General features: G+C 34.6%; 1 protein-coding gene across 5 annotated transcripts in view; it reads left to right on the top strand.

Moving 5' to 3' along the window:
* SESN3 (sestrin 3) overlaps positions 1-26854 on the top strand; it is a 62716-nt gene that overhangs the window by 1735 nt on the left and 34127 nt on the right. Inside the window, exons 2-4 of one of the 5 annotated variants that reach the window (XM_044751966.2) lie at positions 3638-3715; positions 10791-10912; positions 14098-14273. The exons of 2 other annotated variants lie outside the window; for them this stretch is intronic. In XM_044751966.2, the coding sequence (XP_044607901.1) occupies positions 14238-14273 (36 nt within the window). In that variant the 5' untranslated portion in view covers positions 3638-3715; positions 10791-10912; positions 14098-14237. The remainder of the gene's footprint in view (positions 1-3637; positions 3716-10790; positions 10913-14097; positions 14274-26854) is intronic. 2 more of the 5 variants (XM_070490418.1, XM_044751970.2) reach the window with 2 other exon arrangements.

Here is a 26854-nt window from a genome sequence, read left to right on the forward strand (position 1 = left end):
AAAAGCAAAGGGATTGCAGATTTGAAGTTAATCGAACAGTTGAATATGCCTTAAACTGTGGTTATTGGATATGTTTCTCTTGAAACAGATTTTTATTAAATGTGCATGTTGAGTATGTGCAGTTATTTTTTTCCATAAACTCTGGGATCAAATTACAGTTGATACTTGCTCAGCTCATTGTAGAGCGGCTTGTGAGAAATGTAATGGATCAGAAGTGCAGATCAGCTTAGTTGAATGTTAACTCTTTCACTTCAGGACCAGGTGTCGTGTGAACTTAGCTTCTTTTAAAAAATGATGATGATGGTTATTTCCTAACTTTAAAAGTCATCAGTTATGTCTTTAACATGAGGAAAGTGTTGTTTGAGAAACATTTGATTAAACTTAAGTCTGGTTAAAAATAACAGCTATTTATTTATTTATTTATTTATTTACTGAATAAGGAAAAAGCTATCTTGACTTGGATTTTTTTTAATGGCTCTGGCAGTGGTATGCTAATGAAATGTTTGGAGGTGATGTTAGGCTTCAAAATCTATTTGATTTTTCTTTTGAGAGAACCATGGCTATGGATCCCTTACACTGTGCTAGCATTTGAAACATCTTTATATCTTTCTCTTAGCTTTTAAGAAGCTCTTTCTATTTACCTGGAAAGAATAATCCTCATTTCTAGCCATTATTAAAAGAAAGAGGTATATAGAAAATGGATATTCACCATTTTCATATTTTATAATGGCTGTGCATACTTCTGCTAATGTTCCAGTTTTTAGTAACTCCAAGGTATTTAGTATTGATTCATGCAGTAGCATGAAATAACTTTAGATGGAAATAGGATTGTTAGAGCCAGTTATAACATGACTTGGCAACATTTGTAGCTTTTTAAGGGTGCCATTGTAAGTGCTCTTAAAAGATATCAGGTGTTTAGCATTTTAAATTCTTCATTCTAAAAATAGCATGTAAGTTTATTTCTAATAAGGAGATGGTTTTCTTTTTGGTAGAAAGCATATAACTCTAAGCAAAATTCATCTCTAACTCTCAAAATGTGATTCTCTGAATTTATCTTGTGTTTTCACTTAGTAAAGTGTTCAGTAATAACCAAGTGAGTCATAGCATTTTGAATTTTAGTTTGGTGTAGTTCATAATGGAAGGATGAAACTCATGCACACCCAGTGTGAATTACTCTTTGCTGTTAGAATCTTCATTAATGATGGAGGAAGAGTCACCTTTATATTTGGCATGAAGCCTTTTTCTCTAAGTGGCTTAATTTGTTGCAATGTGTTGAATTTGGGGGGGAACTTCAAAAGGAACTGGGTTCACCTTCAAATGAAATAATTTGGTTTAACCCAATATCTGAAAATTGGATTGTATGTTGTATGAGAGTCACATTTATTCTTAGAAGTGCCTTTACAATTTTGATTCAGTGCCTTCCAGAAGAAAGAGACTTCTTAAAATATTGAATATACCTAATTTGGTAACCTTAGGCCAGTAAAAAGAATTGAGAGGTAAGCCATATAGGGAGACAAGTGAACAAACAAAAGTATCCTCAAATCTGTAACTCCTAACTTGCTCTGTTATTAATGAAATAATTCAATAAAATTTTTAAGAAAAAAGGAAATGCTTCTATTTACTTTGGAAAAGTTAATGAGTTTTGAAGTGTAATACACTTGATTTGAAGAAGTTCCAGTGATGAAACTAGGTAAATTTCAAAGTGGAGTGCCAAACTGCATTAAGAAAGGTAAGTGACTGTCAGTCTGCTCATCTTCTGATAAATAAAAGGTGGCATATTACAATGTACTTTGAGTATTGAGCAGTTAGTGCTACTGAAGTGAATAAACTTCACTATGAGTTACAGGACTTAACATTCAAAAATCTTGATATGTTTAGGTAGATCCAGTGATATATCCTTGTTGGTTATTGCACTTTTCCACTCTGCTTATATAATCATTTACTTTGAAAACTTTTTGATGGTTTTATAACTGAAGTGGGGAAAATAAAATTGGAAATATTAGCTTAAACTATATGAACCCTTTATTATAGTCAAAATTCTCAGTTCATAGCAGTTTTATGTGGTTCAACCAACAGAATGGAATTGCTTTGACTGGGAGTTAGTACTTATATTCTGCTTTGGTTAATCAGGTTTCTTATGTATATATTTTTGATTGTCAAAAGCAGTTTTTTACTTAATTTTATCTTAAATGACCTAAGCATGGATTAAGCAGTGGATTTATGACAGCAAACAGTTATGTGGTGGCTTTCTAGCTGCTTTTTATGGAGTCCTAAGATGCTTCAGTGTTCAGAAATGCTTGAGTTGGATTAAATTTTTATGTACATTTTAAATTATTTTAAAATTATAATTTAAAAATATGGCTACCCAAAAATCTCTTATTAGATTATTCTTATGTAGCCCTTGAATTAAACTTATTCTGCTACTGTTGTACGTATATTTGAACTTTTTTGTTCATATGACATTGATGAGAAAGATTGCCATTGATTAAGAAGGCTCTGGCCTTAAAAAAAAATTCCTTCCTGTATATATCTGTTCATGTTAAATTTTTACTTGTGAGAACACAAACTTATTGTTATCAGTAATTGTTACTTGATAACTAAAACACTTATAAAAATCGTTCTTTTGTATATTTATATGTTTCATAGTTCAGGTTCAATGTAAGATTTCTTTTGTAAAGGATTTTCTTGTTTCCCCAACCCTCCCACCACCAAATAAATAAACTGCTAAAACGTAACTGCTAATGTAGAGAGATTGGAAGCCACAAGATACGCTCCCAGTTAGGTCTTCTACAGATCTTTTAATTTGAGGCAAGTTAGTTAAATTCCTTGAAGCCTAGTTTTCTCTGTAAAATGTAGGTCATTGCTACTTGTTTTACAGGTTGCTGCATAACTCGAGAGAGGTAATGTGTGTTAAAGTACTTTGTAAACCATAAAGTACAACTATAAATATAAGAAAGAAAAAGAATGGCCTATTTATTTTCCCTCTTCCCAGAATACCTTAGTTCTTTGTGTGTTGTGGCGCTGTATTTCAATATATACTGAGTAATTTGGTTAGCTTTCACTTTGTCCTGTTTACTTATTGCCTGTAAACGAAAGGTAAAGGTATTATGCTTTTAGTTAGAAGGATCAATGTACTGGTTTTTGATTTGCATATGTCTAATTGTATTCTATCCCTCTCCCCCCTTAAACAGTAATCCAATGTGCCACTTTTGGCTTTCCAAACAATTAAAAAAATAAAATTGCCTTTTGGACACTTCAGTAGATGAGGGAAATTGGTATTTGGTTTGAAAAGACTGAGAGTTAAGGATGATTGTGCTTAATAGAAGTTGGGGCAAATTTAGGGTAAACCAAAGAATTTTTAATTATTTTAATTTAGGAGAAGAGTTATGGAAGTAAACGTCTCTTAGTCTCTTCTCCCCATCTCTTCATTCCTTTTTTCCCTTTTGAAGGGATTGGGTTATAACTTGTGTTTGTCCAGACCTTCACAATTTTTAAAGTGCTTTCACATTATCAATTGGTTCTTACAAACTGAGAAAAGTTGAGAGGCATAGCCTCTGTCATACAACTAGTAAGAAGTCCATTTAATTCTTAATACTGCCTCTATAATAAACAAGACTGTTCGAATTGTCCCTTGCAGTATTGAGGCCGTCAGGGAATGTCCCCACTCCCAGCTTCAGCATCTGTGGAATGCCTGTAGGGACCTGAAACTCTCCAGGTAATATGAGTTGGAAATTTGAATTTTAACCACTCTGACATATTATTGCACATCAACTGGAGGGGAAGGAGAAGAGTTAGCTGGCTATTTTTATTATCTCTGTTAACAGTTGTTTGGTTAATTCCCTAATGAGATAAAACAGCAGCTCTCAAATATGCTCTTTGGACCCTGAGGGTGTCCAAGACCCCTTCAAGGGCTCTGGGAGGTCAGAACTATTTTCATCATCATACTAAGACTTTATTGCCCTTTTCACTTTGTACAAAAGGAGAGGAGGCAGAACTGTGCTGGCCCCTAGTATATAGTCAGGGTAGGGGCACCAAACAGTAATCGTCATATTCTTCACCGCCATACACTCATAGTGGGAAAAATGCCTGTTTCACTTAAGAATGTCCTTGAAGAAGCAGTAAAAATGTAAATTTTGTTAAATTTTGGCCCTTGAGTGTCCATCTTTTTAATATCCTGTGTGATGAAACAAGAAGAGTACAAAGTGCCTTCATCTGCACAGCCAACTAGTTGGCTCTAGGGAGACAATTTGGGCACTTGTAGTTGCAGGCTAAACTAGCACTTTTTAAATGTAACCCCATTTTTACTTAAAAGGACATCTGTCAGACAAACTTTGGTTATTCAGGCTTGGGTATTTGATAAAAATTTTCTAAAAAATGAGTAATGTGACTCTGGAAATTCAAAGAGAAAAACCTGACAGTATTCATTGCCAGTGATAAAATTGAAGCTTTCAAGGAAAAATTAGAGAGTATCTGCCACCATTAGCATGAAAGTTTCCCAGTTTGTAAAGGCTCTCCTCTTGAGTTCAAGGGTGATACTAATGGCTGTGATTTTTTTGATGTTGTATAGCAAAATGTGTTAACATTTGGAAGATCTTCCTAACTCAGTGAACCAATGTCTTTCCAATGACCAGTGCAGAAAGACTTTGCTACTCAGGGCCTTTCTTTCCTTTGCAGCTAAGACCCAACCAGTTAGAACACAATGGACATAATCTTTGCCATCTGACCATTCTTTTCATCATGGTAATAAATACTGTCAGCTGTTTTCCTTGAACTTTCAAGATCACTTCATTCAGTTTTGAGAAAATGTTTGTCAAAATCATACAGGAGTAAAAGGTCCATTCAAAGTACAAGATAGACAAATGGATTTTAATATAATGCAGAAGGTTAAGTTTCCCTGTCAGGCTTTAGAGTCCACATTGCAGCTTACCTTTAAGAAGCTGTACTTGTCGAGTTTTGGTGTGATATCAAAGAAGAATATTCACAGTTACTCTTTCATTTTCCAACTACATATCTCTGTGAGGCCAGATTTCCCTCACATCCTTCAGTTGAAACATCACAACAGATTGCATGCTGAAGCAGATGTGAACTTTGGCTGTCATATTAAACAGACAGTAAAGAGATTTGCAAAAACATAAATGTCACTCTTCTCACTACTTTTTTGTTTTGAAAAATAGTTATTTTCCTAAAAATGTGACTTTTGTTAACGTGAGGGATTTATTATTCTTATTTTAAATGAATTAGTAGACATTTAAGTTTTCTCAATTTTAGTTTCTAATACAGTAAATATTGACAGTTATAAGCCACACATAAACAAAAAGCTCTTTGGGGTCCTCAGTAATTTTTAAGAGTGTGAAGGTGTTCCAAGACCAAAACATTTGAGAACTATTGAGCCAGAGTTCCTGACAGCAGTGTGTGGTACATATAAATGTACAGTCATATCTCATATATTGCGAGTTCAGTTCCAGACCACTGCAATAAAGCGAATATCACAATAAAGCTAGTCACATGAGTTTTTTGGTTTCCCAGTGCATATAAAAGTTATGTTTACACTATACTGTAGTCTATTAAGTGTGCAATAGCATTATGTCTTAAAAATATACCTTAATTAAAAAATACTTTATTGCTAAAAAATGCTAACCATCATCTGAGCCTTCAGCGAGTCTTAATCTTTTTTGCTGATGGAGAGTCTTGTGTCCATGCTGATGGCTGATGACTAATAGCATTTTACCCACAGTAGAACTTCTTTCAAAATTAGAGTGAGTCTTCTCAAACTCTGCTGCTGTTTTGTCAACTAAGTTGATGTAATATTCTAAACCCTTTGTTGTCATTTCAGTAGTCTTCATAGCATCTTCACCAGGAGTAGATTCCATCTCAAGAAACCATTTTCTTTGCTCATCCATAAGAAGCAACTCCTCATCCATTAAAGTTTTTTCATCAGAGTCCAGCAATTCAGTCACATCTTCAGGCTTCACTTCTGATTCTAGTTCTCTTTGCTGTTTCCACCACATCTGCGGTTACTTCCTACACTGGTCTTGAACCCCTCAGTGTCGTCCATGAGGGTTGAAATCAACTTCTTCCAAATTCCTGTTCATGTTGATATTTTGACCTTTGTCCATGGACTTACAAAAATGTTCTTAATGGCATGTAGAATGGTGAATCTTTATCAGAAGGTTTTCAATTTACTTTGCCCAGATCCATCAGAGGAATCACTATCTATGGCAGCTATTGCCTTACAAAATGTATCTCTTAAATAATAAGAAAATTGAAATTACTCCTTGATCCATGGGCTGCAGAATGGATGTTGTGTTAGCAGACATGAAAGCCACATTAATTTTGTTGTACACCTCCGTCAGAGGTCTTGGGTGACCAGGTGCATTGTCAGTGAACAGTAATATTTTGAAAGGAATCTGTTTTTTGGAGCAATAGGTCTCAACAGTGAGTTTAAAATATTCAGTCAACCATGTTGTAAACAGATGGGCTGTCATCCAGGCTTTGTTGTTCCATTTATAGAGCACAGGCATTGTAGATTTAGCATAATTCCTAAGGGCCCTAGGATTTTTGGAATGGTCAGTGAGCATTGGCTTTAACTTAAAGTCACCAGCTGCGTTAGCCCCTAACAAGAAAGTCAGTCTGTCCTTTGAAGCTTTGAAGCCTGGTGTTGACATCTTCTCTCTAGCTATGAAAGTCCTCAATGGCATCTTGCAATATAAGGCTCTTCCAGCTACTTTGAAAATCTATTGTTTAGTGTAGCCACCTTGATTAATGATCTTAGCTGGATTTTCTGGAGAGCTTGCTGCAGCTTCTACCTCAGCACTGGCCACTTCACCTTGTACTTCTATGTTAGGGAGATGACGTCTTTCCTTAAACCTCATGAACCAACTTCTACTAGCTTCAAACTTTTCTGCAGCTTCCTCACCTCTCTTGGCCTTCATTGAATTGGAGAGAGTTAGGGCCTTACTCTGGATTGGGCTTTGACTTAACGGAATGTTGTGGCTGGTTTGATCTTCTATCCAGACCACTAAAACTTTCTCCATATCAGCAATAAGGCTGTTTCACTTTCTTATCATTCGTGTGTTCACTGGAGTAGCACTTTTGATTTCCTTCAAGAAGTTTTGGTTTGCATTCACGACTTGGCTAACTGTTAGACACAAGAGGCCTAACTTTCCACCTATGTCGTCTTTCGACATGCGTTCCTCATAAAGCTTAATCATTTCTAGCTTTTGATTTAAAGTGAGAGACGTACGACTCTTTCGTTCAGTTGAATGCTTAGAGGCCATTGTAGGGTTATTAATGGCCTTAATTGCAACATTAGTGTGTTTCGGAATAAGGACACCAGAAAAGAGAGAGAGAGATGGGGGAACAGCCAGTCACTGGGGCAGTCAGCACACATGCAACATTTATCGATTAAGTCACAGTCTTATATGGGCACCCCAAAACACTTAGAATAGTAACATCAAAGATCACTGATCACAGATCACCATAGCAACTATAATAATAGTGAAGAAGTTTGAAATACTGAAAGAATTATCAAAATGTGACACAGACACAAAGTGAGCAAATGCTATTGGAAAAATGATGCCGATAAACTTGCCTGATGCAGGGTTGCCGCAAACTTTTGATTTGTAAAAAACGCAATATCTGTGAAGCACACTAAAGTGAGGTATGCTTGTAATTCTCAGGAGGGTCAGTGAGGGGAAAAAGGGCTGATACTACTGACAGAAAATATGGATAAGGCCAGCCCAGTCACCTCTTTTCTGTATGGGGATTACTTGCTGCCTAGCACTTTTTCAGTGACATCCTAGAAGCTTCTCTACTACCAAAGTACGACTTAAGCTATCTAGGGATGATCTTTCTCTAATTTTGTAAGCATCTCTTTACCTGGTGGAAATGAGGGAGGGAAAAAACCAAAGCTCTTTGGCTCTGAAGGAATGTTCTCCTTAGTACTATGCAACAACTGAAGAATGGTCAGATCCAAAGATTATGTCCATTGTGCTCTAGTTGGTTGGTTGTTAGCTGAAAAAGAAAGAAAGGCCCTGAGTAGCAAGGCTAGCCTTTTTTTTTTCATGAAAGCTGAGAAGTGTGGGAGAAGCAACAGAAGGGACAAGAATCAGAAGAAAGAAGTATCAATGTAGGCTACTGATAGCAAGCATTGTTACAATAAAGGAAAAGAAACCCACTGCTGTAGACAGGAGATAGGACAGCTCTGAACGTGGGAGTCCCTAAATAGTGCACTCTTCAAAGGTTTAGGGCCTTTTCCACTATGTGTGTGTGTGTGGTGGCGGGGGTGGGAGGGGGAGTTACACTGTACACAAAAGCCATGGAGGCCAGCAACTACCTGTAATTCAGTGTGTTCTTGAAGGCATGGGCATAAGGATCTACTTAGTCTATCTGATTCGATCTGGTGAGACCTACAATGACTACCAGTATCTAAACTGTCCCTTAGACATCACTGTGATAGGAGTGGGGATGGAGAGGAGGTGGAATTCACTATACGGTAAATACACTGCCAAGCCAAAACATTTAGTTATGTGTCACATGACAGTTACCTTAAACCTGTAAGTAGATGCAGTATAAACTATTTAAAAATATATACCTATACCATCTAAATTTATAGTTAACATGTAGAATTCCTATTTGTCTTTCAAAAACTTTCTTCAGAACTCTTGTGACATCTCCAAAAAGCCTTTCCTAATCTTCATACTCTTTTCCTCCTCACTCTGCCCTCAGGACTGCCATACTATCCAAGTATACTGCATCTATTGCACTTAGCACATTGAATTACAATTAGCAATTTCTCCCCTACCAGGTTGGCTCTTATTTGGGATCTAGTTACTGGAAAGTTTATTTTTAGCAAAACAGGATTTTGACTTAAAGATATATTGCTCTTATAAATACTGGCGGTATATTTATATTGGATACAATATAATCTAACTAATAAAATGAAAACTTTTCTCATTTTCCAAACCATGTCTGATATTTTTGTTCTTTGCAGCCATATTCTGTTCTTTTTACCTATAAGGAACACTTCTAGAAGTTTAATAGCAATTATCGTCTTTGTGACCATGGGAATGTTTCAGTTAATATCATACCACTTTTGGAGGGAGTTCTGATAGGGAGCAAGAATGCTAGTCTCCTAAGAAGGTCAGGACACTGGCCTTAGCTGCTGGTCCTTCTCAGAAATGTAAAATGGCCGTTGCTTTGATACGGACACATGCTTCGCCTCCTGGAATCTGCTAGTGTTCTATACAGAATGGCTATTTTAGAGTGGTAATCTTCAGGCTTCCACCATTCTCTGTAGGCCTCTTCCTGAGGTTCCAGTTTCACCATCGAATTCTGGCTAAGCCTTCCTCTCTTCCACCTCCCCGCAAGCCCCTTACTTTGGAAGTCTCCCAAGCGAGCTGTGATCTCCTGGGCCAGTAGACCCTCCGTTGGTAACTAAACCAGAGAATTGTTCGCAGGCCTGGACTACCCCTTAGCTAGGCTTTACTTTTTAGATCTACCCAGAAGTGAGTCATTTATTGGTCTATGGGCCATGATATTGACTGCCCCCTGAGGGACACATGAATATTATGGGATATTCAATGGGGGATTGAAATACCTTGCATTTTACTGCTCAAAGCTTCTAATAAGGAATGACAGACATTTTACCTTATGTTTCACAAAGAATGTGTTGAACACAATATATATGAATAAGTATGACCACATATAAAAATGGCTGATTTAGGGTCATATTATTTCTTGCACCAGAGATTTCTTGAAGTATAAAATATATATTTGAGTAAGACACATTTTCTCTTCTGGTTAATAGCTACTTGTAATGGAGGTATATTTTCTCATTTCTAGATATATATTTTTACATCTTCCTCTAGTACAGAGATGGAACTCGTCAATTGAAGAAATGAAATCTCTCTTTTCAGTTATAGATATATGCTGAATATTTAGAAAGGTCAAATTTACCTCATGGGTAACTGAAGCTGGATTTTGTGGAAGATTATTGTAATAATTGGAGACTGTCACTCTTGGTTTTGAAATGCATTTTATAATATCAATAACAATTTCAGCTTCTACTGAATACCACCTGTGTGCTGTAGATTGTATGAAGTATTTAACCCCTACATATGTATCACCTTTAATCATCACAACGAACCTATAATGAATTATTATTTATATTTTATGGATGAAGAAACTAGGGCTCAGAGAGCTTTAGTTACTTAAGATTGTAGTACCAATAAGTGACAGACTTAGCATCTGAAACCAGGTGTAATTCCAAAGCCTGCCTCATTTTACAGGTATAAACGCTGCATTTCCATACATTCCACATGTTTTCTTTATGCAAAAGATTCACAAAATGTAAAATTAATGAAACTGAATAGGACCTAATTATTCAAGAGATTAATAAGGGTGATTTCAAATTCAGATATTTTCTACTACTTTATTTTTACATTAGAAATGGAAAGTTTTCTCTTTATAAAGTTAAATCAATTGAGCAACAAACTGAAGTTCTCACTGAACTGTTTTGATGTATCTAGTTAATGCTTTTATCTGTGTAAACCTCTTGTTAATTGTGTGATTGTTCTTTCCTAATTCTAGTATATATTTTCACTAATTTCCCAGCAAACTTTGACCTGCTCCTTTTGCCAACCAGCCATTCATTAGTTCAATAACATTGATTCATTCAATACTGCTATAATATCTGTGACAAAAAACACTGTCTAAAAACATTTTGAGTTTAAATATTGTGTCTCTTGACCTCTAAGAAATGTTCTCACTTTTTGGTAAATTTTTTGCAGTAAAAAAAAGAGTTGTTTATGAAGATAAGAAGTAGCACAACTGCTCATTTCCACCATTCATTTTGGCTTTCTGTGTTGAGGCAGAAATGAGGATAAAAGGAAGCAAAGAAACCCTGAGACTGGTATCCTTACACTCATCTTCCTCTACCTACATCTCCTACAATACTGCGTCTACAGAAGAGTTTCTGGTTTTACAAAGGGTTTATGTTGGGGAGGGGTTTGTGGGAAGATGTGGTTCTGCTCTTTGTAAATTAGAAACTTGAGAGTTTTCCATAGAAACACAGTAAGATACCTAGTCAAGTTCCAGAGTACCGTTAGTATTAAAGTTGTGTTCAGTAGGCATTTACTGATTAGCCTGGAAACCTAACCACTTTGTTTCCAGGGAAAATATATCCTGAAATCTAAGTAACTGTTTCACTGGGAGCTATCTTTCCTAACTTGTATACTTAACACTAGAAAGGGTAATGATTTTGACAAAAAATATCTTTTAATATGTTCACTGCGAGAATATGTTTGGTTATTATGTCTAATAGGAAAACTGTGTTAATGCGGTTCCATCCAGTATTCAAGTAGGAGTTGAAATGAAGAAGGGGATAAAAATTGGGTGATAATCAGGGTGTTGGGATAACCAAAGGCCATTATCAAGCTGGCTTTTCCTTGTTCACTTTGTGCTGACTAAGACTCTGGACCAGCATGGTGCATTTTAAGCTGGCTGGCATATTTTTTACTACTCGTTGTTGTCTTTAAGGTAATATAAATTTTAAAAAATCAGTTTTAAGTCTCCAGAAAGTTTCCTTTTTATATAAAATTAAGAATTTAACTTGCATATCTTAATTTTTTTTTGGTATAAATTAGTAAAGGAAAATAAGTCCAGCAAATTTAATCCACTAAAAAAGAGTTAAAACAAAAGTCACCTAAGCTAAAGGTACCTTAGCACTAAACCCTAAGTAAAGTTCAAATTCTTTTATTTAATCAAAACTTTTTTGTATAATTTATTATTTGAAATTAGTGAATTCTCAGTTGGAGTGCAGAATACCTATTTGTTTTGTAGTTTTATTTTTTAGTAGAGTATGCCTTATGTAGTTAATAATCTTGTGAGATATTGTTTCATAGTGTGTAGCTATTAAAATAACTCTAAAGTTTAGGTTCTAATCTTCTTTGGGCAAAGTGAATTGTTGAACACCCAAGGTTTGTTTGAATTCTAGTAAGTATTCTGTTTATTATGCAAGAGACCTATTTAGTATTTAATGCCCTTAAAAATGAGGGAAAATGTATGCTTAGGTAAACAGGAATGTAGAAACAGTTCTCTGTTTTTTGGTAAAAATATATACATTGTCATTTTATGCTTATTCTATGTCTCAATGCTATTACCCTTTCAGGGCCTTCATATTTTTAAGCAGGCAAGAAGTATAAGGGCTGTTAACATTTATAAACCACTCACGTACTATATGAATATCTTTCATTCATTTATTTAGTCGTTCAACAAACATTAAGTGTGCCTACTTGTTAGGCACTGAAAGAACACAGAGTTAAGACATCAGAGTTCTTGTCTAAGCAGTGTGATGAGTTGCAACATACATCTGGATCTCACAAAGAGATCTTCAAGATTATGCCCCTCACTTGACAGTTAGTATGGGACAGGGTTTGGCAATTTTTTTCTGAAAATGGCTAAATACTAAGTATTTGAGGCTTACAGGCCTAAAGTAAGGCCTAAATAGTTGTCTCTGTGACAACCACTCAACTCTGCCCTTGTAACATGAAACTAGCCATAGACAATTCAAAGAATGGATATGGTTTTGTTCTCATAAAACTTCATTTATGGACATTAAAATTTTAATTTTATATAATTTTCACATGTCTTAAACATTCTCTTGATTTTTTTCAATCATTTAAAAATAGGAAACCCATTCTTGGCTCCCAGCAGTACAAAAAGAGGCGCCTGGTTGTATTTGGTGACCTCCTGCTGACCTGGTATAGAAGAAAGGGCAAGGAATTTGGCATCAAAGGCCTAGGTTAGAGGACCTTTCTAAATTGTGCTGTGCTCATTATTCAAATACAGATAGTAATGGTACCTATTTAAAAAAACATTTTCTATATCATTCTAACTGTACTTTCATTGGCGTGCAAAATTAATCAAAAGCTGACTATGTAATAAACACCATCATTTGTAAAAACATCTAATTAGAATTACCTGTCTATTTGGTACCTGGATACACATAATTTGGATGCATCCAAAGTAAAACTTTTAAAAAATCTGTAGACACTAAATATACTTGAAAGCATATTTGTCAGGTCACTTGGCACTTATAAATAGAGTGGTTTTTTTTTTTACCCCTTATGAAGTTATCACACCTTGTTTGATTTCAGTAGAAGTGCCATTATGTATTACAGAGCTCTACATTTTAATTAAAGTTACGTTTTGAGAGTTTCCCAAAACCTAATTTATATGAATGGTTGGATTGATATGTCATAGTGCAAAACCAGTCACTTCAGAGTCTGAATGTGTTTCTTGCTGGTCAGAATCCCCATGTTAGGATTTCAGAGCTCTGTCATTCATATTGTCTTTGAGGTCTCAACAGAGGAGAATATATGGTAGTTCCATAGATATTCTTTATGACTATAGATAGGCAGTACAACAAGCATAGTAGTTTTTCTACAGTAAGTAATTTTCAAGTGTTGAACTCACTGCCTTACTCCATTAAAGTCCTAATTCCTTAACTGTCTTCCTCAACCAACATTAATGTAGTGGCACTCAAGAAGTGTGTCATATAATAAGTGAAACAAATACATACTACAGAGCTGATAAGACTAGTACTTAAAGGGCTGCCCCATGGCCAAGTGGTTAAGTTCGCCTGCCCCACTTTGCAGGCCCAGGGTTTCACTGGTTCAGATCCTGGGCGCAGACCTAGCACCTCTCATCAAGCCATGGTGAGGTGGCGTCCCACATAGCAGAAACAGAAGGACCTACAACTAGAATATACAGCTATGTACTGGAGGCCTTTGGGGAGAAGAAGAAGATGATGAAAAATAAAAGATTGACAACAGATGTTAGTTCTGGTGCCAATCTCAAAAAGAAAAAAAGAGTAGTACTTGAATGCAGATATGTAAATGTTGGTGTTGGGGAGTGTGTGTGAGGGGAGGGTAATTCAAAAACCCAGAAACCCCTCCTCTGGTGAGCAGTGATGGCTGTCAATAATTTAAAAATGGAAAATTATTAGTTATTCAGGATACTTTTTATGGAGATGAGCTTTAAAAATTTAACACTGAGCATTGAATCAGTGAATATAACAAGGCACCATTCATCCAGGTTGCACGTTTGTGAAAGCGGCTGAATGTTTTCCATGGTTGAGAAATGATACCCAGAGCAATGACGCAGCCCATGCAAAGAACAAGATTAAAACTGTATGCAGGCAATCAGAATTTTCATTGAAATGAAGGTGGACAACTATGCATTTTAATAATGTGTGCTTCAAACTGGATCTGGTAAGGAGTTCATTTTACCAAATCTTGTTATGATTGCATGTTGTTATGATTACATATGAGAGAATGAAGTGAATTAAAGACATAACCCATGAATTGATTTGGATGATCATTCTCATCTTGTTCTCTTTTATCTTATGAAGTAATCATTAATCTGATGCACTTGGTTTTAAAAAACAAATTCCCATGATGTATAGGCAGCCATTAATAGGAAATATTTTACTTTTAATTGATATTAAACTTTTAAACTAAGTACACGACATCTATGTGTTTTTCTCTTGCCTCCTTTACTAATGGTCTTTATTAAAGCTATTGCAGAGAACATATTTGTCACAATGGCAAATGGAAAGAATTGATAATTGAGTACCTTGATGATAACTCCATTTGTCTTCAGATATTTATAGAAACAATTAGATTTTTTAAAATACTGAATATGAAACTAACTCAGAATCCTGCCATCAATATGCTCCTGGGTGTGCATGCTTTGTTTTAGAGTCCCACTAAAAATTGAACCAGTTGTGGCAGTATGCATTTAGCGGTTTCAGCTTTTAATAAATCACTGTTACCATTCATGAAAGGTACTCTGATGTCATAAAAGTAAAGCAATTTGTTTTCTAGAACTTCTAACCTGTCCATCACTTTTTCAGTGAAAGGTATGCATTTCATGACCATAAAAGAGGAGAGGAGTGCATTGTTTTTATATAAGACCACCTCCTTTTATTCTATCTTTATAGTCATTTTAATGCATTTTAGTGTTTATGGATGAGTAACTATTTGACACAGCTGTAGAGCACTTTAAAACTAAAATGTAATGTGCTGTCAGTTGTAGATCAATCAATTCAGGATAAAGGATTTCTAAAATGAAGATGTCAGTCGGTGAGAAAGCTAGATTGGACTCACAGAAACTTGATACATACCTTTTCTGGAACATGTGTAATGCATAATTGGTTTACAGTTATTCCTAAGAAAAATTTATGTTCAGAATCTGAGTTCTTCTTCACAATTTTATAGTAGACACTTGCTTTTTAAGGCCAGCTGAATTAACATGGGACATATGCCATTTACTGCTGGTCAGGGGTTTATTTTCCTGAATGTCATTGTAATTCACAGCAGTTATCCAACCACTGGATAGCAATTTTTAGGAATTAACTTGGTTTTGGTTGAATTAATATCCTTGCCAAATTGCTGTGATTGGCTGTTCCCCTCCAGAGACTGAAGCTATTGCTTTATTTAAAATGATTCATTTTGGGAAAGATTGAAGTAATTTATTAACAGGGAATAACATTTCTATAGGCTAATGAGCTTGTTTAATGTCTAGGACAATGGTTCTTGAAGGGTGGTCCTGGTCCCAGCAGCCTCAGCATTACCTGGGAGTTTGTTAGAAATGCAGATTTTGGGGCCCTGCCCCAGACGTGCTGAATCAGAAATTCTGGAGGTGGGACCCATCAATCTGTGTTTTAGCGAGGCCACCAGGTGATCCTGATACTCTAAGGATTGAGAACCACTGGTCTAGGATTATTAACCAAATACTTCTACAAATCAAAATTATATACATCCATTTTATTTTCAGTGTGCATTTTCAGTTGTTTGAGAAATATGGTAAAAAGAGGAAATAGTTTCAAATTACATCAATACCAAATCCCTATTCTATAGATAATAATGATAGTACCAGTGCTAGATTCGGGTAAATTCCTTTTGCCTGTTTTAAAAATATAAATTTGAGACCTGCAGGTACAATATGCTCTCACCTTGAGAAAAATGTAATGTCCTATTTTATTGTTGCTAGATTCTGAACTTTTAAGGAAAAAAAAGAGATTGGGTTTTGGAAGCTTGTTTATGACTGAAATCAAGTGAAAATGTCCTTTGGTATTGCTTGTTTACATAAAAATAAGTGTTTAAGTGCTAACATTGGTAGACTCTGTTGGGTCTTACCATTTTAGATTATTTTTATTTCAAGGAAGATTGATATTTTAAGCTTTCTTGGAGAAGAAGATTATCTTGTACTTTTTTTTTCCTTGAACAGAGCAAGAAATGATGTTTGTCCTAAAGACAGGTATAGGATTGATACGTTATTTTTGTTGTTGTTTTGAGTCTCTTAGACAAGATTAAATATGCATGTAAATTATGAGTATTCTTTTTCACCTGTAAACTGGTAGCTTACTCTTCAATTACAAATGGGGTGTTAGAAAGTCACATCAGGAAACCTGAAAATTAAAACAAAACAGAAGTAAGCAATGTATATTATAGATGGGCCTTAGATAAATCAAAAAGATAAAAGATTGCTCTTTGAAAAGAAAAGACTATACATTTAGTTGCGGTTCTATCTAGGGTAGTGAATTAAAGTAATTTTATTTTGCTATTTGGTTGCATCTAATTTTGAGATAATGGGAGTTTTCCTCGTATTGTCTCTAGCTTAAACTAAAATTCAACCTGTGTTGATCGTACTCAGGAAAAATAATGGACTGTATTAAATTGCCCTCCCCACCCGCCGCCCCAAATTCTCTTATGTCCTGGCTGCCCCAGAAGCGTATGTAATTAATGAATTCTAAACCATGGAGAGTGATGCTTTTCTATTGACCACTTTTCTATCTTCTGTGAGGAAAGGACTAATATAGTACCTTAAATAGAACTGTCTCCATGGCAATGGGCAGTCAGCTTTTGACTCTGAGACTCATAAAAAAGGAAATTTAAAAAAGCATTTTCATGGTCTAAAATAGCAGTACAGCAAAAAGTAAGGTATGAGAATATTTCCTGTCACTTATTACAGGACTGATTAAGCTAGCATAACATATCTTTTTTTACATAGCCCTTCTTATCTGAGAATTTCAGTGTTATACAGCAATTTCTTCTCTCAATTAATGAGTGGTAATTATTATCTTCAGATTAATAGAAAACTTGAGAAACTCGGATATAAGTTTAGGATTGGGGCCAATGCCTGAGAAAAAAGGGCTGCCTAGCCCTGGTTGTAATTTTATTCTCATAAAGAATAAAAATACTGACTAAATTATGGGTCATTCTTGATTATATTTAAACAGAATTATCTCTGGAACACTGGAAGCAATAACAAGATTAAAAATAAAAGCTTCACAATTTATGCCAGTTTTTTCTGACTGGTTCCTACAATTTTGTGTCTACGGATCACTTCTGTTTAAAAGACTCAGCTGGCAACCTGCCTCCCTTGTTCCCTCTTGCATCCACACCCACTTAAGGGGCAGAGCCCTTTGGTTCTCACTGCTGGGCCACCTAGCCTTCAGTAAAGGTCAGTGAGAGTGCTGTATATTAGGGGTTAAAGCATAAGACCATATTATCCTTTGTAATCTTTAGTCCTTTTCTTTGTTTATTTCCCCCTTGACCAAACATTTTCTCAGTATAGAGTTCATTTCCAGTTGAATCATTACACACCTTTAAGGTATCCTCAGTAAATGCTTAATATCCTGAGGTTACTGTTAAGGAGGGAATTGGTTAAACAAATTGTGTGACATAAATACAATGGGGTGCTGGACAACTCTTAGGATGAAGATCCATGTATTGAAGTGAACAGATGTCCATAATAGGTTATTGAGTGGAAAAGGCTGGATTTTTTTTTAAGGTTATGCAGGGTTTTTTTTTCATTTTTAAAAAGGTGAAAAGATATAGAAGGATGAACTCCAAAATTAATAGTATTAATTTCTGGGTGGTGGGATTACTGGAAATTATTTTTACCATCTACTTCTCTTCATTGTCTTTTGTTTGTTTTAACAAGAAACATGTATTTCGTAAAAACTTTAAGAGCTATTACTGTGTTGAAATGATCAAAAAGAAGAAATAATTTAAGTGAAAGATAGTGCAGAGAGGAAATCCAAATGAGGTGGTAAATTAAAGACACATTTAGATAAAAACAAGAAAGCTCTTAGATTTAATAGAGACCCATAGAAGCTGTGGATAAATTGCCAAGTGAATAATAATGTGTGTGTAGGTGGCTAATGAGGACTCCGATGTGTAGATGTAGATACATACAATCTGGAAATGAAGGAAGGTATTAAAGCTGTCTCTATAGCATGTTCCTTCATGTTATCATATCAGTCCTTCCAGCATTTCTCTTTAGGAACCTGATGTACTTACTAACATTTAATCAGAAAATTAGTTTTTTTCTCTTGAATTTTGAATTCAAAAGATAGCTACAATTGTATTGCTCTACTTTTATGCTATATGGTAGCTAAGACTTACTGTATAAATTTCAGGAATTTATCAAATATGTAATATGAACATTGTATATTAATCTAGAGATGTTATCTATTAGAACCTGAAGATAGCAAAAGATAGTTACTTTATGAAATAATTTAATTTTACAGCTACTTAATTAATATTTACATTCTAGGGTTTTTGAAGAATAGAAAGGTAACAGAATATGACCTAGCTTTTAGAGAGCTTACTCTGTGGTTGGAGAGTAACATATTTTCTAAATAATTATGAAGGGAGGTAAAAATGGAAAACATATATCCTTTTGGCTTTTTATAGATATTCATTGATTATTATTTATCTTTAACAATTGTGAAGGCATGAATAAAGTTTTAATCATCCAAATATGCTATTGTGTGGAAAATAAGGGTAGTTAAATATTAAATAGTTGTTCTTATTTTCAAGGCAGTCATATGATTTTGATGACTTTCTGCATTTTTAATAATTTTTTAAAATCTAATTTTAATTCTTTAAAATGATCATCTGCTCATTATAGAGTATCTATAAGCGACTATTTTGTAAATGAATGTTTCTCACTGAAGTGGCTTTATTTTCCAATTTTATTCTTCATTTTTAATTGTCTAGGTCATTTGTTGTGCAAAACATTGAATTAAAGGACTACTGTGAGCCAATTAATAGTTTTCTAAATTATCTAATCTATATATCTTTTCTTTAACTTGTTAGGTAACGTGTAAACATTTTGACTAGTTAGATTGTACTTTATGAACTCAGTGTTGCATAATTCTAATAATAGCAAATACTTATGTAATAGATACTATGGCACTGTTTTAAGAGCTTTTCAAGTATTAACTCATATAATATTCTCACTACCTGTTTTAATAACATCCTCTTTATCCCATTAGTGAGGGAAGGATTCCCAACTTTGGGTCACAGGGATGGCCAAACACAATGCCCAACACTGGACAGATGGGAGTAACAGTTTATTAGTTACATATACTCACAGCCCAGGAGAAGAGAACACTGCATGCCACCCAGGGCCTCATGGAGGTTGCACTCAGGAGTGAACAATCAGGAGCTGTGGGAGGAAGGCTTTGTAGTGTCAAGAGGGTGAGGTACCCCTGGTTCCTGTGGAAATCTGTGACTGGCTTGTTTGACTAATTCCATAGGCAGGTAAGGAACTGAAACCTGCACCTCAGGGATAAGCAGGAATTGTACCTGGTCCATTTGATAAGGAGTTGTTTGGCCAGGGGACCTTATCCACATGAACAGAGTGGGGAAGGGAACTTTCAGTCAGGCCATTTGAGGTCCTTTCAATTTTATCAGATGTCAAGGCAGCACATAATGAGTGTTAATTGTTAGGCTTTACTCTGTACTATCCTATGAGATGGGTACCATTATTATCCCCATTTCATAAATGAGGATATCAGGTACACAAGATAACTTGCTTAAAACTATGATGACCATGCCCCTAACTATTTTCTTGCATGTTTGCTTGCCCTCAATCTAGATAGCAATTCTCAATATCCAGAAATAAAAGGAAAGCAGTTAGAAATTGAGTGTTTTACTCCCATTTCTATCTTATAAATAGAAATGAACTCCTTTAGTGTTTTTGTTACTAATTGCCAAGGAGTTTTCATACAAGTGCCCTGATAATTTTATTTCATTTTCTTTTATAAGTCTATAAACTCCAATAAAAGTAAATATATTTGCATTTCTTGATTGAGAGTTGCTAAACGTGGTCATTATCAAGAGAGGTGATAGATTAGGTTTTCCTCTTCTGAGAGCTTTTAAATTAAACAGAATAAATATTAAGATAATTTAGATTTTATTCTATGTAGTATGGGAGGGAATGGTCTATTGGTCTTCATTTCTGAAAGCTAGTGTTCCTATGAGTAACTTAGCTGTATTTCTTATAAATATGAATATAAAACACCTTTTGGCTGGTAGCAGTTTTGCTGGTTTACTTGATTTCAACTTTGGAATTTGCAAACTTGGTTTATCATTATGTTTAAAATTACTTTATACACCAGGAAATAATTGATAATTATCTGAGATATATATCCTATTTTTTCACTCTAATAATATCAGACCATCTCATTTTTCTTGATAAAATTGGATATCTTTTCTGTGAATTTGGTTTTCAAATAATGCATATCGAGTTATAAACTGCTTAAATTAACTGTATTTGTTTTTACTTTTTAAAAATATGGCCAAATCCTTGATATAAGGAAGAAACATATTTATAGAGTATTATTTATAATGAACTATATGACAATTAAAAACAGATTTGCCATATTTGAGTTTTTCTCATTCCCTTCACCTTGCCTGTGAACTTTGTCAAATTAACTGTTTTTTAAATAAAAAGAGTTTAACATCTGTTTATTAAATAGTCTGGAGTCTGGTGTACATATATAATAAATTTCTTTAGTCTTTCTTTCTGTCTTAATAAGAGCTATGCTTAAGTAATGTAGTGTTAGAATGCAACATGCTGTCAGTTCTGCTGTAACACTTAGACAAATTTGTTCCAGTTGATGTATTAGGGAATAATTTGAGCATAATGGTGAATTTTGCATTTGCTTAGGAGCAATTTTATCCATGAAAAATATTAAGTGAGTTCAGAAAAGTGCACCCACCTGATCTGAGCTGCCTGGGAATACCCTACATGCACGTATCTTAAATATTTACCCTCCACCACAGTTCCCGCAGTGTGTGTGATCTCCGTCCGTCCACATCTGTTGTTACAACTTCCCATCCAATTTCAGATCATCCTCTTCATCACTCACAAGCTGCAGGCCTTCCAAATCCCACTTTCACAAACAACTTTCAGGTATTTTTCCAGGTAATGTGCCATATTTATTGTAATAACTAATGTTTTTTAAACAACGTGTGAAACTATGGCACCATTTTTTATGTTTCCTTTTTTTAAATGTAAAACTGATGCAGTTTTTTTAGTGTTGTGCCCTTAACCTCATTTTCCCCATAAATCGTTTGCATTTTATTGCATGATTTTGCATATTATGCAGTGATTTTTTTTTTTTTTTAGGGGCACATATGGTGTGTTGTAGCAGAATGATTTTAATTGAAAAAGTTACCCTTTTTTTCCCCCAAAGTAGCCTTGGGTTTTAGTTAATTCATTTTAGTAGTGTGATTAATTTAGTAAATTTACAAATTATAAATGTGGTAAATCATATATGGAAATTCAGTGGCTTTTTTTAATAATTAGGTCATTACAGATCACATATGTCTTTGAAGTATGTCACCTATGAGGGCATTAGAGGGAACAGTCATGAACTCATCATCTAAATTCATAATTGCACAATTTATTATTATGAAGTTATTAAAATTTATATTTTGGGGGAATTACGGGGAAAGGAAATTACAAAATTGTATAAAATTATGATCTCTGGTAAATTTGTATTTATGCATATACATATATATGCTTAGAAAAACAAATTGGAAGGATAGAAACCACCATGTTAACAGTGGTTATTTTTGTATGATGAAATTATAAAGAATTTTTGCTTGCTTATTTGTACTTTACTTTCTACCTTGAGTAAGTGTTATTTTTATAATCAAAAGAAAAGAAAAAATAGAGGGACAGAGGGAAAGCACACAAGTGGGTGGGGGGGGGATGTAGTACTAACCATAATTTAGTTCATTTCTTAGTGAAGGTCTTAGGAAAACATAATCCAGAATGAAGCGAAATCAGGAAATCCTGCCAGGATTTCTATTTAACATTTTAATGTAGCACTACTTTTCGTTTTGTGCCCACTGTTTTCTTGACACAGTACTAGGTTTTTTTCTTCATACCTTATCTCATTTAATCCTCATAATAATCTTATGAAGTTGAGTTACCATCTGTACTTTATGAAAGAATAAATTGAGGTTTGAGGAGATTAAATATTTACCTGCTGCTTGAATACTACACTATTACCATTATGATGTATTAGTTTTCTTTTTCTCTGGGGAAATGTGTGTTTTTGAAACACTTTCATTTATTTTTTGTTTTTAACAAGAAAAACACTGTCATCTTGTTCTCTAAATTAGAAAAAACAAATATTTCCTGGGGAAAAAAGATTGTCAACTTTTGTGGAGGAGGACCCCATGGCTTTGTAATGTTGTAGAATATTGCCATTCAAGACTTATGGATCTATATTTAGATTCCATTATAGGAATAAATGTTAATTCAGTGCCTATCAGTGAAATTAAGCTACGGCTTCTGTTCCCTATAGCATTCTTATTTGATACTTTCATATTTTTCTCTAAAAAACCAAATAATAGCATTAACAAAATGCAAAATAAATTGTTGGCTATCTGAAATACAGAAGTCTGTTGGTATGTTAAAATATTTAAAAATATTTGCCAACTAAATTCTGCTGATTAAATAATCACATATGTCTATTCAAACTGTTATTGAAAATAATTTTATTCACATTATGGGTAAGAGTGACTTAACTTTGATAAGTTCACTTCTGCTCTTGATCATAACGTAAAATCACCATTTGATTAGTCTAAATCCTTTAAAAACTATCACTGGACTAGTTTTATTGATTTGGAAATGTACTTCATCATGTTAACTTAATCCATAGGTCTTGCTACCACTCATATAATTGTGCTGAAAGAACCCAGAGTTGTTCCCACTGTAATAACACTCATCTTAAAGAAAAGATAGTTTGGGATGAATTAGGGAACCTAAAATTCTTGCTTTTAGAAAGTAAAATTTGGCTGTGAAGGGCTCTCAACAAAAACTCAGGGGAAGGATCTGCAGTTTCGGCCTTTGCCATTTGGATGCTTCCTTTTGGAACCCAGCTGCCATACTTGGAGGAAGCAAAAGCAGCCCATGTGAGGAGAAGCAAGGCATCCCAGCCAACAGCCAGCTCTTGTTCCCATTAGATGTCCTTTTATTGCTTAAAGATTAGTAATGCTTCTATCATATGAGTGATCTTATTTATTTAGAGTTAACTAGAAAATTATGGATTTAGTATACTAACATTGAAGCCTTAAGTACAGGTAACTAAGTATCCTTAGTTAAATAAGTTAGTTAAAATAGAATGATAAAGAACAGAAAGGTCCATGAGTAGCATCTGTATGCAAGCTAATCGGGAAAATGGGAGGCGCTATCAGAAGAATGACAAATTAAAGAAAGTCTTTTTGATTATTAGAAGATAATTACTTTCACGGATCTTAATTATAGCATAATTACAGCTCTTTCTTTCTACCAAAAACTACACTCTGAGAATTTTGTTGTCCAAACAAAAATTCCAAACCTTTGGATGTTGTGAAATAATTCTATTCAGCTATGATTGTGCGTGCATGTGTGTGTGTGTATTTTTAGGACTAACGTTAGTCCAGGATACCAAGAAACAATTTTTATTGTGGTTTTTGTTCAAAAATTATTACTTAATATCATTAAATGTAATAGGCTCAGTAATATATAGAGATATTACATGAACAGTCAATATTTATTGAGCACCTAATTTAGAGTAATTATTAAGTACGCTGGAACACTTCTTTTATAATCAAATTAGTGAAAGAGAAGACAAAGACATATGACAGGTGTCCTGTAAGTGATAACCCAGGAGTAGGGTCAACTCACTGCGTTTGAATGACTCCATATAGAGAATGTGGGAACTGAGTTGGGCCTTATGAGATGAGTTAGCAACATTGTAATAGATATGAAGTAGGGATGTGGAATTCTACATGAAAGTTCAAGGACAAACAAACAAAGGCCCAGAAATGTGCAAATGAGTGTTTGAGAGTCAGCAGATCCGTGTAGCCAAAGTGAAGTGTTCACGTCCAAAACACTTGAAAAAGAAACATTGGAAAGCTAGGTAAGGGCCAGAATGTTGAAAACCTTACCTTCTGTTTCTACTGTCCTTTTTTCCCCCCAGAGCTGGGGATAAAATGATACACTTGATGGAGTAGTGGTGGTGGAAATAGCATATTAGAGTCACTGAAAGAAACTTTGTAAACAGGTGGTGAGGTAACCTAGAATGAAGTCGTTTTTAAATGTGAGTGTTATGTGTAATAGGATGTTTGGGTTGTTAAATGCATGTTAAAATAATGAAACTCTTAACTCTAGCCAACACTTTTCATCTCCCCGGAACCCGTACCTTCCATATACCTGCCTTATAAACATATGCCCCTGGATTATCGTAACCTGAATCCAGGCTGCCTCACTCTCTTGATTTCTTTCATATCAGCTGGTGTCACCATTATTCATCTATCCAGTCATCCAATTCAAAATTCTCTGAGGCATTCTGGTCTTGTCTCACTGCTTTACCATCATATCCAGTCAATCACTCAATTCCGTTTATTTTGTCTCCTAAATAGCTCTCAACGTAATTCCTATTCTTAATCCATAGTTAACCCAAATCTTCTCTTTCCTAGAAATTATAGTGGCCTTCTAATAGGTTTTATTTCCCCCAGCCTACCCCACCCCACTTCTTTTTCTAACTGATGTCAGAAATATTTTTTAAAAAGATAAATATAATCCTTTTAATACTGTTTATTGTTTGTATGAAGTCCAAGGTCTTTAACATGGCATTCATGATGTGGCCCTTGCCCATGTCTCTAGTCTTATTCCCCAAGAGAAGTTCAGGGATCATAGAGGACACCATATAGTTCCCCAAATGTGTCATGCCTTTGCATCTTCTATTCCTTTTGCCTGGGATGTTGTACCCACATAGACCCATCTATTCTTTTCTAAGTAGCTTGACACATTCCTATTCCTTCCTAAATATTTATCCCATCTGAAAGGCTTTTTTGATCCATCCCCTTGCAGGCAGACTTAGGCATTCCTATTTTGGTCATCTCCATGATAGCTCTGAACACATACTGTGGTTATGCATCCATATTTATTTACCTGATGTGTCCTTGAAGTCAGCACCTAGGCTTTATCTTTATACTCCCAGGACTTAGCCCAAGACCTTCCAGATAATGACCCTTAAAAAAGTAAAAAATCTGTTGAATGAATTAATAATTCTTCTTTATAAAGTTATAATGTTTAATTTTAATCTTAGAAAGCTTTAAATATACATAACAATTTTTCTTGTTTAACTTGTAAGTTACCAATTTTTGTTTTAGTAATTGTCATTTATTAAATATTTGTTACATGCAGGTGGTTTGCAGGTACCTTTAAAAAAATGATCATGAAAACTGTCAAGCTATACAAAAGCAGAAAGAATCATTTCATGAACCTCCAAAACCCTTCACCAAATTCACTATTGGCAAGATTTTGCCACTCTTACTTCATCTGTGTTGTTATTTTTGCTGGAGTAATTTAAATTAAATCTCATTTCCTTTTATCCCTGCATAAGTTAGTATGCATTTCTGAAATATATGAACTCATTTTTGTATAACTACAATGCCAGTATCACACCTAACAACATTAGTAATAAGTGCTTGATATCATCTGGTATCTCATCTTAATCACTTTCCTCCTGGTTGTTTACTGTCACTTTAGAGTTGACTTCTTCTGAATTAGGTCTACCATTGCATTTGGTAGTTATGTCTTTTAAGTCTCCCTTAAGAGTAGTACCTCCTCTTTTTTGTTATTGTTGTTGTTTTTGTTTGTCATGCCTTTAACTGGCTGGGTCAGTTGTCCTGTAGAACATTTCATAATCTGGATATTTTTCTATGCTTCTTCATGTTGTCATTTAACTTATTCCTCTAACCCTCTATTTCCTGTTAATTTGAAGTTTGGGCTAAAGCCTTGATGAGATTCAGTAAGTTATTTTTGTTATAGAGAAATTTTCCTCATCCTTTTTTATTCCTGTATTGATGGGTTAGATTCCTAGAAGTGGGATTGCTGGGTCAAAGGGTAAATGCATATCTAATTTTTCTAGACATTGTCAAATTCCTGTTCATGAGGGTTTTTTTATTTTGCATTCCCGCAATTTTGAGAGTGCCCGTTCACCTGTAGTCTTGTCAATAAATATGTTGCCTATTGGGATGTTTGCCAGTCTGATAGATGAAATATAATATTTGCTTTTCTCTTTTTATGAGTAATTTCTTCTGTTAATTGCCCATTCTTCATTTTTTGATTTGGTTGTTGATTTTTTTCTTCTTGATTTTCAGGAGCTCCTTATATAATTGGGGTATTAGCCGTTGTCTGTTAAATTGCAAATATTTGTCATCTGATTTTGCTTATGCTGTTTTTGTACCATGCAAAACTTTTTTTTTAATTTTGTGTGTGTGTATAGTTGAATTACCAATTGTTTTATTACTTCTGGATTTGAGTCATAATTAGGCAAGTTCCATTGGTCTGTGAGTCTATTCATGTGTACCACAACTCTTAATTATAGAAATATTATTTTTCTATGTAACATAGCTAGCACCCCTTCTACATTGCTCTTCTTTTACAGAGTTTTCTTGGTCATTCCTGCTTGCTTAATTGATTGAAA

This window comes from Equus asinus, chromosome 20, assembly GCF_041296235.1.
Source record: "Equus asinus isolate D_3611 breed Donkey chromosome 20, EquAss-T2T_v2, whole genome shotgun sequence".
Lineage (NCBI taxonomy): Eukaryota > Metazoa > Chordata > Mammalia > Perissodactyla > Equidae > Equus > Equus asinus.